This window comes from Cucurbita moschata, unplaced genomic scaffold (assembly GCF_002738365.1).
Source record: "Cucurbita moschata cultivar Rifu unplaced genomic scaffold, Cmos_1.0 Cmo_Scf00023, whole genome shotgun sequence".
Classification (NCBI taxonomy): Eukaryota; Viridiplantae; Streptophyta; class Magnoliopsida; order Cucurbitales; family Cucurbitaceae; genus Cucurbita; species Cucurbita moschata.
In genome coordinates, this window is record NW_019268539.1 from 2,281,424 (window position 1) to 2,295,651 (window position 14,228).

General features: G+C 38.6%; 3 protein-coding genes and 1 long non-coding RNA gene across 4 annotated transcripts in view; 1 reads left to right on the top strand and 3 right to left on the bottom strand.

Annotated features, from left to right (window-relative positions):
* Positions 1-622: 622 nt before the first annotated feature.
* Positions 623-5,999, bottom strand: LOC111459988 (probable 1-deoxy-D-xylulose-5-phosphate synthase, chloroplastic). The gene is made up of 10 exons (XM_023103067.1): positions 5,560-5,999; positions 4,962-5,090; positions 4,398-4,562; positions 4,160-4,310; positions 2,955-3,226; positions 2,566-2,839; positions 2,168-2,475; positions 1,806-2,087; positions 1,061-1,345; positions 623-966 (listed from the first exon to the last, which is right to left on the bottom strand). The coding sequence occupies exons 1-10, from the start codon at positions 5,680-5,682 to the stop codon at positions 817-819; spliced, it is 2,139 nt and encodes a 712-aa protein (XP_022958835.1). The 5' UTR covers positions 5,683-5,999; the 3' UTR covers positions 623-816.
* Positions 6,000-6,552: 553 nt separating this feature from the next.
* Positions 6,553-14,228, bottom strand: part of LOC111459992 — a 15,759-nt gene continuing 8,083 nt past the window's right edge. Inside the window, exon 3 of the long non-coding RNA XR_002713362.1 lies at positions 6,553-6,849. This is a non-coding gene — a long non-coding RNA (uncharacterized LOC111459992). The remainder of the gene's footprint in view (positions 6,850-14,228) is intronic.
* Positions 7,949-10,823, bottom strand: LOC111459991 (50S ribosomal protein L33-like). The gene is made up of 2 exons (XM_023103071.1): positions 10,708-10,823; positions 7,949-8,289 (listed from the first exon to the last, which is right to left on the bottom strand). Exon 2 carries the CDS (start codon positions 8,284-8,286, stop codon positions 8,113-8,115), a length of 174 nt encoding a protein of 57 aa, XP_022958839.1. The 5' UTR covers positions 8,287-8,289; positions 10,708-10,823; the 3' UTR covers positions 7,949-8,112.
* The window catches only part of LOC111459990 (NADH dehydrogenase [ubiquinone] 1 alpha subcomplex subunit 8-B-like), a 6,123-nt gene continuing 2,871 nt past the window's right edge, over positions 10,977-14,228 (top strand). Inside the window, exons 1-2 of the mRNA XM_023103069.1 lie at positions 10,977-11,109; positions 11,322-11,527. Of these exons, the coding sequence (XP_022958837.1) occupies positions 11,340-11,527 (188 nt within the window). The 5' untranslated portion in view covers positions 10,977-11,109; positions 11,322-11,339. The remainder of the gene's footprint in view (positions 11,110-11,321; positions 11,528-14,228) is intronic.

The following is a 14,228-nucleotide window of genomic DNA, read 5'->3' on the forward strand; positions in this document are numbered from 1 at the left end:
GTGATTCATGATAACGTTGAAGGGGTGGAGAAGTTCATGACAGACATGGGAAAGCACAAGGTTGTAGTGATGGGCAAGTTTGATCCTCAAAAAGTTATGAAGAAACTACGAAAGAAGACGAGGAAACCGGTTGAGCTGGTGGTCGAGAAGGGCGCAACGGCGAAAGAAGCAGCTGTTGCCAAGGATCCCGAACGATCGGACCCGAATAATAGCAATCAGTTGATGATGTTCAACTGTTGCAAGGAGAGTGCTCAGTTACTCGTTTTGTTCAGCGATGAGAATCCAAATGCTTGTTGCATTATGTAGAGAGAATAACTTTTTCCTTTTCCGGTTATATATTATCAAAACCGTTGTTGTCTATTCGTTTTTAGCTTGTAACGTTGCTTTCTTTCAAATAGTTTTCAACGTATTTCCTTGCTCACGTTTTTTAAAACATTTCTCTCAAACGTGACTCGAAACTCGAGCATACGTCGACGTTATTCGCAAAGTCAACTCCTTCAAAACTGGCGATAGAGGATAGTATAGTTTTGTTATCTAGACATAATACCGAAAGTTTTGATAAAATATGGGCGTTGAATCCTAAGAATGGTAAGGGGTCAGGGTCGGACGGGGTCGGGGTCGGTCAGCAGGAAAGTTAAGAATCTTGCATTGAAGCATAAGCCTTCTAGCCTTGTATAAGAAGTATTTGTTTATATAGCCTAGACTGATAATGTATAGTTAAACATATATGTAAATATGACCGAACTAGATATGTGATTTTCGGATTTGTACATTACATCGAAGTGGGAGCGCCACGACTCATCGTAAAGTTCTCTTCTATGACATGATCTCAAGAGCTTCCCTGGTTTGTCCAAGCATATTGAATACGGTAGCAGCAATATGAGATGGAGTAAGGCCTGCTTCAGCCAGTTGATCGGCTGGTGATCCGTGGTCGATGTATCGGTCGGGGAGGACTAGTGGTCTCCACTGCAAGTGTTAGTTATATGGAGTGGCTAGATTAGTGAACTTCATAACAATATCTTAAAGCAGAGATTTGACATGGTTTGTACGAGACTTGTACCTTCAAGGTGCCATCAAGGAGGCCATCGAGTGCCAGGAACTGGATGACATGAGAGCCGAATCCCCCTATGGATCCTTCTTCCACTGTGATTAAAATCTCGTGCGATTTAGCGAGATTTCGGATAAGGGCTCGGTCGAGTGGCTTGCAGAAACGTCCGTCTGCTACGGTTATTTGTAAGCCATGGCGTTCGAGCATCGATGCAGCAGCCAAACAGTTTTGAACTGCTGTTCCGTAGCCCAACAGAGCCACTCTTTCCCCTTCTAGTAAAATCCTTCCTTTCCCAACCTGTTAAAGAATTGTTTTTTTAGATTGCTAGCATGATAAAAGGTTGTACATCAGCTCAAGTTCAAGCCCATTGCTAGCAGATAGTGTCCTTTTTGGATTTCTCCACAAGGTTTTAAAACTCATCTGCTAGAAAGAGGCTTTCACACCCTTATAAGGAATGTTTTGTTCCCCTCTCCAACCGACGTGGGAACTCACAATCCACCCCCCCCCTCCTTGGGGGCCCAATGACCTTGCTAGCACACCGCCCGATGTCTAGCTCTGATACCATTTATAACAGCCTAAGCCCACTGCTAGCAGATATTGTCTTTTTCAGACTATACCTTCTGGGCTTCCCCTCAAGGTTTTAAAATGTATCTACTAAGAAGAGGTTTTCACACTCTTATAAAAAATGTTTCGTTCCCCTCTCCAACCGATTTGGGATATCACACAGGCAACAACCTTAAGATTTTGTGAAAAGTACCTCAATAGGAATGCCTTTATTCCCTGGTGGCAGCTCGACGCCAATACCATTACCTCGTGGATACCGCAAACAACTAGGTCGGTCATCTATGGCTGCAGCTGTAGCGACCATGTTAAAGAGCTCGGCCTCATCCGACGGGGCCATCACCACCATGTTAGGCAGGCAGGCCATAAATGTAACATCGAACGAACCACAATGAGTCGGGCCATCGGCTCCAACCAAGCCTGCTCTATCCATTGCAAATCTAACAGGCAACTTTTGCAAATCAACATCATGAACAACCTGCAATTCAAACACAAACAAACTTATTAGCAACCCCATGCTAATGGAGTATCAAAGATAGACAGAAAGCCAATGCTTGCCTGGTCGTACGCTCGTTGCATGAACGACGAATAGATCGCACAGAACGGTTTAAGGCCTTCACAGGCTAGACCAGCAGCAAATGTAACAGCATGCTGTTCAGCAATACCAACATCAAAGCATCTTGTGGGAAAACGTCTTTGGAAGAGATTTAAACCTGTGCCTCCTCCCATTGCAGCATGGATTGCAATAATATCTTTGTCATTTTCAGCTTCTGCTATCAATGCTTCTGCGAAGTACGTCGTATACGACTGCGTCGCAGCCTTCGATTTCTGCTGTTTCCCAGTTGCTGGATCGAACTTTGTGACTCCTGTAAAGCTACAATTGTAAGTCGTAACCCAATTTCCGAAACGATGCGAACGACGGAACAATGATCATCGTTCCTGAATCTTTTACTTACCATGGTACTTATCAGCAGCTTTTTCAGCATATGGATAGCCTCGTCCTTTCTCAGTGACAACATGGATGAGGACTGGACCGGTGGTTTTAGTACTCTTAACTTCCTTGAGAATGGAAACAAGATCATCCATGTTATGACCATCAACAGGGCCGATATAATAGAGCCCAAGCTCTTCAAACAACGTTGAGCCAGAACCACTGATCATCCCACGAGCATATTCATCAACTTTTGCTGCTAATTCATGCATTGGGCCACCAATTTGTTTCGTGACACCCTGAAACAACGTTGGAAAAAAGGAAAAGTGAACTCGAGCTCATTCAGATTGAAGGATCAAGGCGGGATGGTTCCGTTCGGTTTGGTTTGGTTTGGTTTCGTTCGCTATTTCTTACCTTGGCTACCTCTCTCAATTCTCTGAGAGGCCTGTTTGACTGCAGCCTGCTGAGAGCACTGCTCAAAGCTCCGACGGGCGGTACCGGCCCGTCGAGAGTTGCAGTCGGTAAAGAGACTTGTTTGTTGTCATTAAGAATAACAATCATGTCGGAGTCGAGGTAGCCTGCATTGTTCATGGCTTCATAAGCTTGCCCTGCAGTCATGGCACCATCACCTATAACTGCAACTACATTGTTCTTTCTTCCCTTGAGATCCCTTCCCACAGCCATTCCTGTTGAGTTACAACATAGAAGTTGCTGAGAAACTTCTTGGTGAAGTTCAATGTTTGTGAGCGGTCATCATAAATATTTTGAAATCTTAGTTAAGTTTCGAAAAATAAGAGTTTGAGAAAGAATCTTTTTTTAGTTTTTTATGATTTTGTTTGATTTGATTTAATTTTTTGAAACTTGCCCAAAAAAAAAAAACACAACTCCCAAATTGCAAAAGGAAATGAAAATCTCAGATAGATAGTATGTAACAGCCCAAGCCTACCGTGAGTAGATATTGTCTTCTTTGAACTTTTCCTTTTGGGCTTCCCCTCATGGTTCTAAAACGCATTTACTATGGAGAGGTTTCCACACACTTATAAGGAATGTTTTGTTCCCCTCTTTGATCAATGTGTGATCTCACAATCCAACCTCTTTGGGGGCCAGCGTTCTCACTGGCAGACCGTCCGGTGTCTGCCTCTGATACCATTTGTAACAGTTGAAACCCACCGCTAGCAGATATTTGTCCTCTTTGAGTTTTTCTTTTCGAGTTTCCCCTCAAAGTTTTAAAACGCGTCTACTATGGAGAGGTTTCCACACACTTATAAGGAATGCTTCGTTCCCCTCTCTCCAACCAATGTGGGATCTCACAATCCCCCCTTGGTGGCCAGCGTCCTCACTGGCACACCGTCCGGTGTCTGCCTCTGATACCATTTGTAAAAGCTCAGGTCCACTGTTAGCAGATATTGTCCTATTTAAGTTTTCCCTTCTGGGCTTCCCCTCAAAATTTTAAAACGTGTCTGCTAAAGAGAAGTTTCCATACTCTTATAAAAAATGTTTCGTTCTCCTCTCCCATCAACGTGGATCTCACACAGTGGATCAGATTATGTTCTGATCTTATCACTTTCACACAAAACCATACTTTTTCAGCTCTCAGTTGGAGTTTAAAAGCAAATTACCTAAGCCTGCTGAGATGGTGGTAGAGCTGTGTCCTGCGCCAAAGCAATCGAATTCACTCTCCGACCGCTTCGTGAAACCTGACAACCCGTTTGTCTGTCTAATAGTAGACATCTTATCCCTCCTTCCAGTAAGAATTTTATGTGGATACGACTGCAATCGCCACACAATTCAAAGCATATTAAAACAAAAACATTTCCCAACATAGCAAGCAAGAGAGTGTGCAAGAAGAATTGGCACCTGATGACCAACGTCCCACAAAATCCTGTCCTGTGGGGCATTGAAGACATAGTGAAGAGCTACCGTGAGCTCCACCACGCCAAGGCTAGAACCCAAGTGACCGCCAGTTTTAGAAACGTTGAAGATCACATCAGATCTTACTTCATCAGCTAGTTGATAAAGCTCCTAAATCAACAATACCCCAAGAAGAAATCAAACGTTTAGAACAGGGTAAACACGTTTTCAGAGTTAAAAAATTAGCATTCATCAGCTAGTTGACAAAGCTACCAGTCAACGATACCCCAAGAAGAAATCAAACATTTCAAAGAGTATCAAACAACGCAATTATCAGGGGCACACTCTACCATTGAGCCCATCATGCGGTGCCCCTATCATTGAGCTAATAGCCCATCGTGCGGGCCTCCCGATGGGGCTCAAGAGTTTAAAAAATTAGTTCTAAGACCACATAAGTAATTATCAAGCAAGAGTTCAAACCCAGAAGCTTCCAAAAGTTCATATCTACTCTAATACCATATTAGTGAAAAGCTTGATTTTATGTTTGTGATTTGGGTTTTTAGTTTTCACCTTGATGGATAGATTTTTCATATGAATTGGATAGTTTATTGTGTCCAAAATAGGAGTTGGTGGCCTCTGAGAAGGATACTCCCCCGTCTCTGAAAGTGATGCACAGATCCCAGCTGGCCTTTTCTTGACCTGCATCAAAACAAAAAAGCAAACGCCCACGCCACATCTTTCAAACTTACTTATCTTGTTTATAAACTTAAAATAATCAAACTAGAAGGTCAAGATTCAAATAATAATAACAAAATAAAAAAGTGAGAGGAACATTTTAGATGTAACTCTCTTAAAGAACAACATCAATGGAAAAGGTTTAGAAAAGCCATAATTTCCAATTTTCAATTGAAAAAGTCTACAAATTATTCTTTTCTTCTCACTAGGATTTTCATCAAACACCTGGTGGGCAGAATTTTTCAGTTTCCTTTTTCTAAACAATACCTGATTGACTCTTTTCTGAAAACGGAAGACCAATGGAAAAGGTGAAGAAAAGCCATAATTTCCAATTTTCAATTGAAGAAGTCTACAAATTATTCTTTTCTCTCACTAGGATTTTCATCAAACACTTGGTGGGCAGAATTTTCAATTCCCTTTTTCTAAACAATACCTGATTGACTCTTTTCTGAAAGCGGAAGACCAGATCCGTCCCCGATAAGAACCGAGAACCATCGTGTTCTTTCGCTGCAACTCGGCCGACATGAGCAGGAAACGTTAGCGTACAGAGAGCCATTAGAGCTCAAAAACCTCCAAAACTGGAAAATCAAACCACTCCAATCGCTTCAAGCAAAACCCTAGTGAAGAAATCCGAGAGAAATGCAAAAGAAAAATTAAGAAGCAATGCACTGATCTTCTACGTGTCTTGCAGAGAGTAAGTGAAGAAGAAATTGAATGAACTGTTTTTGCCACTAAAGGAAGTGATGAGTGAAAGTGGAACAATTAATTTAACGAAAAAAAGATGAAAAGGCGAATGAAAAGGCGAAGCGTGGGATGAAATGGAAGATAGAATTGAAAGTGGATGGGCAGTGAAGGGGACAACTTGAAGCCGTATTCGCTGGGTGTCTGCTTCGGAATTCGGTCTCTTTGTTCTTAAGCAGTGCGCCATTGCTCCACTCTGAAATGTCAGATCTTTTTCCTATTGGTCCACGTGGACGGAAATCATAAAATGGATATGTGGATAAAGATATCCCTTTGTAAATTATTTTTGCTAAATAAATGTAAATTTTTATATAAAAAAACTCAAAAAATTTTAAAATAAGCTTTTTATATGATAAGTTTCAAAAATATTATTTTTTAAAAAAATTAAAAATTTACGTTATTAATAATGATATCCTGATATTTAAAAAAAAAAAAATTAAATGCTTAGAGATATTTTTTATTTTGCTAGAACTAGATGGGTTTAGGCAAAGAGTTGTAGGCACGGTGGGGTTAAGAGTCATAGCCGTGGTTGGATTGTCATCTAGGTTTGGGAGGTAACTTCAAAGTTCGGTAATATTTTACTTTTTCGTTGATTCACGATCCTGGTTGCTAAATTAGTCTCCCTATGTAGAATAAAGTTCGCTTAACTATTATACCTTGTCTATTTTAACCTGTTGCATATCATCGTCAGTCTCACAATTTTAAAACGTATATGTTAGGGAGTGGTTTCCATACCCCTGTAAGAAATGCTCGTTCCTCTCTCCAACCGATACAAGATCTCATAATCCACCCCTTTAGGGGACTAGTGTCTTTATTGGCACACTACTCGGTTCCTAGCTCTAATATCATTTATAACAGCTCAAACTTACTGTTAGCAGATATTGTCCGCTTTCCCCTGTTATATATCATCGTCAATCTCACGGTTTTAAAATGCGTTTAATAGGGAGAGATTTCCACACACTAATAAGGAATGTTTGTTCATCTTTCCGACCGACGTGGGATCTCACAAATGTTTTGAAAACAAAGTTTAAACTTGAAATGTCAAAATGAAATTTTTTAAAACTCGGGATATAAGTTGAAACCTGTTGAGATATATTATTTATGGAATATATCTTAGATATTATATCTTATTATTCTTCCATTTATGATTTGATTTATAGTATATTTTATTTTATTCTCAGTATTTAATTATTTTATATTCTCATTTGTACTCGCTTGTATCCTATTTAAAGGATATCAATATCAATAATAATACACCTTCTCAATTCTATTTTCTATCTCATTCTTAACAAAACCAGCTTAACAGTTCCCGAGTTTTTTTTTTTAATAATCTAACCTAAATAAATCGTGTAACTAACATTTTTGAAGTCTACGCGGCACCTTTAACATAACTTTATAGAGAGGAAAAAATAATTAAAAAAACATTTTATGACAATTGACTTGAACGTTGAGCACTAGAAATTCTTTAAAAATTCTATGGCTATTAAGGAGCATCCATCTCAATCAAAAGAGAACCGTAATCTTATTCTTTGAAAATTATAATATATTCAGTTGCTGCTCCCTCCATCAAATTAATACGTCATTTTTATTCATCCATGAAAAAATTTAAAAAAAAATAATAATTTCGTTTATTTTGACCTCCTATATTTAATTAAAACTCAATTTTTATGAATTATTTAACTAAAAATCTATTATAGAGATTAATATTTCAATAAATTGTATATTTATTTCTAATATTAATTAACCTATATAATTAGTTTGATATTCTACTCCACATAATTCAAAATTTTCAATTATTTTTTATATTAATTTAAAAATTAAACTATAATTTTAGTTCCTAAACTTTAAAATTTGTGACTATTCAACGTAAAATTTAAATTTATATGAAACACTTAAAATTTGTTAAAGAACTATTAGACATAAAATTCAAAATATATTAGACCCATTTAAAAATTTAGAGAATAAATAGACATGAAACTCGGAATTTATTAACCATTAAGAGTCAAAAATTTAAGTTGCTAGACCCTTAGCAGATGAGTCTAAGTTGCTAGAAGCTTAATAGATGAGTAGAGAGAGCTGACTAGAAGATATCAAGGGGCAAACGATTCGTAGCCATAGAATTTGATGCACAAAAATCATGCTTTGATGAGCCACAGGAGAGACTAGCAATGTGAAACATGAGTCTAAACATTTGGAAGAAGAATAGGTCCAAGTTACAAGGATGGTCTTTACTTCCTCCCTCCTTTCACTTCATTTTCGCTTCTGTAAACAAGACATGTCGATTGACCCGAGGATCGTATTTTCGGAACTCGAGCTTCTCTGTTATTTTGGTTGGCTTTCGTTTGACGTAGAAGAATCCAGTCCCAGCAGCTGATACGAGTCGTATGAACATTGTAGCTTTCTTTTTCTTGTCACCCATTTCCTAACAAACACACCAAAAAGAGGGGAAAAAATCCATCAAGTCATTTTGAAAGCTAGCTCTTGATGTGCTATAATATAGAATTATCATGAAGAGAATGAATATAAGGAAACAAGTTGATGCAGAGCTATTTGCAATTAAACCATGCTGATAAAAATGTAACAACCCAAGCCCGCAAGGTTTTAAAATGCGTTAGAGAGAGGTTTTCACACAGTTTTAAAAAATGTTCCGTTCTCCTCCCCGACTGATGTGGGATCTCACAATCCACTCCCCTTCGAGGTCCGGTGTCCTTGCTGGCACTTGTTCCTTTCTCTAATCAATATGGGACCCCTCAGTCCACCCCCTTCGAGGCCTAGCATCCTTGCTGGCACACCACCTCGTGTCCACCCCCCTTCGAGGCTCAGGCTCCTCGCTGGCACATCGCTGGTGTCTGGCTCTGATCCCTTTTGTAACAGCCCAAGCCTACCGCTAACACATATTGTCCTTTTTGGACTTTCCCTTCTGAGCGTCCCCTCAAGGTTCTAAAATGAGTCCACTAAGAAAAGATTTCCACACCCTTATAAAGAATGTTTCGTTCCCCTCTCCAACCAACATGGGATCTCACAAGAAATGTTTAATAGGTCTCCTCGAATCTTCAACATATTAAAAATTTTTAAAAATTAATTGATTTAATAGATATAAAATTGATTTCTATGTCTAAAGGAACCCTAAGCTTTCAATATTGTATATTGTATCTATGCCCCTGAATAGACATGGAATAATTAAAGAACCTATCATACACAAAATTGAAAGTATAAAAACCTATTAAACACTTTTTAAAGTTTCAGGGTAATTAACAAATGAGTTAGATAATTTTTGAAGTTTAATGGTCAAATCAACACAAAATTGAAATTTCGGGACAAACTCATAACTTTAACCTTTAATCTTTTACCAATATTTACGGTGGCCACATGAATCACAACTTAGTACACCTATACGAAGTCTACTGGTCTCTGAATCAAAAGCAATCCGAAAGACTCCTTTGAAAGATAATTACAAGCATAAAAACAACAAAGAAACCATCCATTTTTAGCAGATGGAACGTGAGAACCTATTAGAGTGACTACTTCCAATACTTTGGATGTGTGTGTGAGAGAGAGAGAGAGAGAGAGAGGCAAAAGTATAGAACAAGTATCACAAATTAGTCCAACGACCCCGTTAGGAATCACGAATCTCCACAATGGTATGAAACCTTCACAATGGTATGATATTGTCCACTTTGAACATTAGCTCTCATGGCTTTGCTTTTGGTTTCTCCAAAAGACCTCATACCAATGAAGATGTATTCCTTACTTATAAACCCATGATCAACCCCTTAATTAGCCGATGTGGGACTCCTCTCCCAACAATTCTCAACAATCCTTCCCTCGAACAAAGTACACAGCATAAAGCCTCCCCTGAGGCCTATGGAGCCCTAAAACAATCTCCCCCTAATCGAGGCTCGACTCCTTCTCTAGAGCCCTTGAACAAAATACACCCTTTGTTCAGACAATTGAGTCACTTTTAACTACACCTTCGAGGCTCACGACTTATTTATTCGACATTTGAGGATTCTATTGATATAGCTAAGTTAAGGGCATGACTCTAATACCATGTTAGGAATCGTGAACCTCCACAATGGCATGATATTGTCCACTGAACATTAGCTCTCATGATTTTGCTTTTGGTTTCTCCAAACAGCCTCATACCAATGGTGATGTATTCTTTACTTATAAACCCATGATCAACCCCTTAATTAGTCGATGTAGGACTCCTCTCCCAACAATCCTCTACGACCTAGACCCAAAATCTTCTGCATAAGCTGTCCTGTTAGAGTATATCTAATGATTTAAATATCTTTCAACACTTTCCTAAACGTTCGTATTCAAAGAATTAATTTGTTTCACAAAACATAACAAGTGAGAAATGACACTACAAGAGTTCCTTGTAAATCATTATTAGTCTCAAAAAATTGGGCTAATAAGTTAATATATCCTTAACCTAACTATACCAGTTTCATGATTTCAGCCTCAAAAGCAAATCCGAAAAGGCAAAATCTGATTCAAGAACATCAGATGCAGGAAAACCAACATTCATAGGCTACGTAGTATACATTTCTAAGATAACATTCTCCTAAACAGTCACTTGGTAATTGAATTTCTTCCACACGAACGTAAACGTACTTAAACTGAAAACAACTTCTGAAGCGACCTTCAACATTCAATAAACAGATCGAAATTGCAAATCTACGAAAACGACTCCAGAAAGCACATAATTTGGTCGAAAGATTGCGGAGTTGTGTTTCATTCAGCAATTTAACAATAAAACAAGAAGCAGGAATCAATGGTATGAAAGATAAAAAGGAGATTAGAAGATAGAAAAGATCGAAAAAAGTAAGAGACTTACTACAGTTCGAAGAAGCTGTGAAGAAGCTGTGAAGAACCCTAGAACGGAAGTGCAAGCAGAAGCAGAGTATGTATTTAATTATCCAAGCGCCGGGAAAAAAGAAGTAATTACATTTTCCTTCAGAAATAAATAAATAAATAGAATGTCTCTCATGAACTTAAAAATAGAGAAATTATTGAAATTGAATAAAAAAAAACGAAATAATTTTGCAACTGAATATATTATGAAAGACATAAATGCCCTCTGATCAGAGTCAAATTACAACTCTGTCTTCCTGTCGTTCCCGTGTAAGTTAGCATTTCTAACCCTAATACTCTGCTATCTCCTTACTCGGTCTGATCTGCATTTCTCTCAGATTCTCACTCTTAGTTTACGGAACCCGACTCAGTGGATTGAAAGGTTTGAAATTTTCGAATTCAGAAACGATCTTTTTTTCTTCTGTTTCTTTAGAATTTTTTTGTTGGAACGAGGGTCAATTCGGTTGTTTGATCAGGAGTCAGTTTACTTTTATGCCATGATTTGTATGCAAAATTATCTCTATTATGTTGTTCGCGATGATATCACGCTAAATTATCTCTATTATGTTGTTTTTTTTTTTTTTTTGGAATTAGGAATTGATCGAATTAGAGATGGCGAGCGCAGTAGATGCTGCTGGAGATCCAATTCCTACATCGGCGGTGCTAATGTCCTCGTCAAAGCACATTGCGAACATGTGTCGATCGGAGAATGTGGCATACCTCCAGTGCAAAAGGAAGGATCCGAACCCGGAGAAATGCCTCGACAAAGGCCAACAAGTCACTCGCTGCGTCCTCTCTCTGTAAGCGAATATCATTTTGTTATTTTCTTAGCCGAAGTATGGATTCGACATTATTCATCTGGTCTGGTTTCCATGGTTGCTTGTTGTCCTTCGGATTGCTCCTGAAAATTGCTATAGTTATCATATGATCGTCTTCTGATCTGCGAGCAAATATGAGATTAAGAAATGCGTTTCTTCAGTAATCATACGATCGTCTTCTGTTCCGCTGGCAAATAGTGTAATAGGAAACTTGAAAAAAAAGTAATGGGTATTTCATAGGGTTGACATAAAATATTAGTACAGGTAGTGATAAAATCTTAGGTTGATAATCTTGTATCTGACTAAATTGATAGTGTGCATGGTCTCCGTTTGAGGTCACCCGTTGACATCTCAGCCCCATAAGCTCAGGTGCACGGTGGAAATAATACACTGTGGAGGTCTTCCACCTTTACAAGGCACGGTGGAAATAATGGATTTGGCGGTGGAGTTGGGCTGCAGAGTGTATAATCTTCCCATAAATTACCTTGGTTTTTCACTCGGTGGTAACCATCGCTCCTTCTCTTTTTTGGGAATTGTTAGTTGACAAGTTCAAAGCAAAGATTGCCAAGTGGAAAGGCTTCTTGCTTTCAGGGGATGCCTAACCTTGATACATTTCGTGCATGATGGGCTGCCACTGTATTATTATTTTTTTCTCTCCTCAAAGCTCTGCTAGGTAATATCAATAGTATGGAGAGTGGGCCAGAGATTGTTTTTTGAGTGATGGTGATTACAAGGCCGGTAGCCATTTGGTTAGGTGGAAGATCACCTCTCTCCCCCTTTGCAACGGTGGTTTGGGGATAGGGTCTCTTAGAAACAAAATTCTTGCTCATCTCTCCAAATGGCTATGGAGATTCTCAACAAAGACAAAGGCCTATAGAGGAAAGTGGTATAGGAGATGGAGATCGAAATAGGAGGCGGGGAAGGCTTCCCCTTCCCCGCCCCGCCTCGCCCCATGGTCATCTCTATCTTATATTGTTCTAGATACTAATGTTTTAGATATTGTTGATAACAACGAGTGGTTGGTCCATTCTTTGAGTGATTTTTCTCGTAAATCCTTCTTTTGTTGCCTATTGGACCCTTCTCCCGTTAGTGAGTATGTCTTTTGTACTCTTCGGAGGAAAATATTCTAAAGAAGGTTATGTTATTTTTTACACGGACGAGCTAACACTCTGGATTGACTTTCAAGGAGGTTTTACTCTTTAGTTGGCTTGTTTTGTTGCATTCTCTATCTGAAGGCGGAGGATGACCTGGATCATTTTCTTTAGAGATATGAGATTGTGAGATCCATTTGGAGTTGCTTCTTCCAAACTTTGGTTTCATGCTCGCACGTCATAGGGATACTAGCGATAGGATTGGGGAGTTCCTCCTTCATCTGCCTTTTCATGAAAATGGTCGGTTTTTAAGGCTTGTCAGAGTGTGCTATTTTGTGAGATATTTGAGGTGAGAAATAATAGAGGGTTTAGAGGTATGGAGACGGATCCTTCGGATGATTGATCCCTCGTGAGTCTTCATGTTTCTCTTTAGGCTTTGATTTCGAAGATCTTTTGTAATTATTCTATAGCTTTTATCTTGCACAAATGGAGCCCTTTCTTTTCGAGGTATTATCTTTTTATATGTCCTTGTAGTCTTTCATTCACTCTCAATGAAAGTTGTTTCATACAAAAAAAAAACTTCATATTTTACGAAGAAAGATTATCTAAATTTTGAGATGATTGTATAATTGCTGTTTATGGTGTTAATTCAAGGATACACCGATGGAAATCTTGTGGCCTAGTAATAGGTGGCCTAGTAATAGGTGGCCTGAATAGATTAAGCTAACTTCTATCTAAAGAATTAGCTTGTTTAATCAAGATCATTTCGTGGACCACGAGAGGATTACATGCCTTTCTTCCCAATGCAGGCCAAAATTTGCCACGAGATTTAGAAGAAAATGTTAATTTCCTTTGGGGGAAGAATGTAGTTTGGCAACTAGCTCCCCCTTTTTATGGGTTTTGAATTCTGAAGTTATAAGATTATGGCCATTCTTAACTGTTTTTTTCGTTCTTTGGGAAAAAAAAAAGTGGTGGCCAGCATTCCGGGTTTTCATCTCTTTAATGGCATTTGACTTGTTTTCCTTGTATGACAAAAGAACGATGAATGTCACAACTCTCTATCTATGATAAGGGAGTCTGATTATAGGACTGGGATGATGGATATGCATTTTTTTTGTTGTTAATTGGACCCCTCCCCTGCTAGAGATTTTGTGTGCTCGACTCTCTAGAAGATCAAGATTTCAAAGAAAGTTAAGTTTTTTATTTGATAGGTTATCTTTGATCGAGTTATCACTCTAGATCGATTCTTGAGAAAGTGGCCTTCGTTTATTGACCCGTTTTGTTGTGTCCTCTGTCAGAAGGTGGAGGGCACACCCAAGGGCGCATAGAGTATGGTAGTACCTTGATAATATTTTTTTAGAGATGTGACTTCGTGCACTTGATGTAGAGTTATCTTTTGGAGGCGTTCGACTTTCAGTTAGACCACCATAGAGACCCAAATGAGATTATTAGAGACCCAAATGAGAGTATTGAGGAGTTTCTTCTCCATCCACCTTTTAGGAAGAGAGGTGATATTAGCTTAATCTAGAATTACAAAAAAAAAAAAAAAAAAAAAAAAAAAAAAAAAAAAAAAAAAAAAAAAAAAAAAAAAA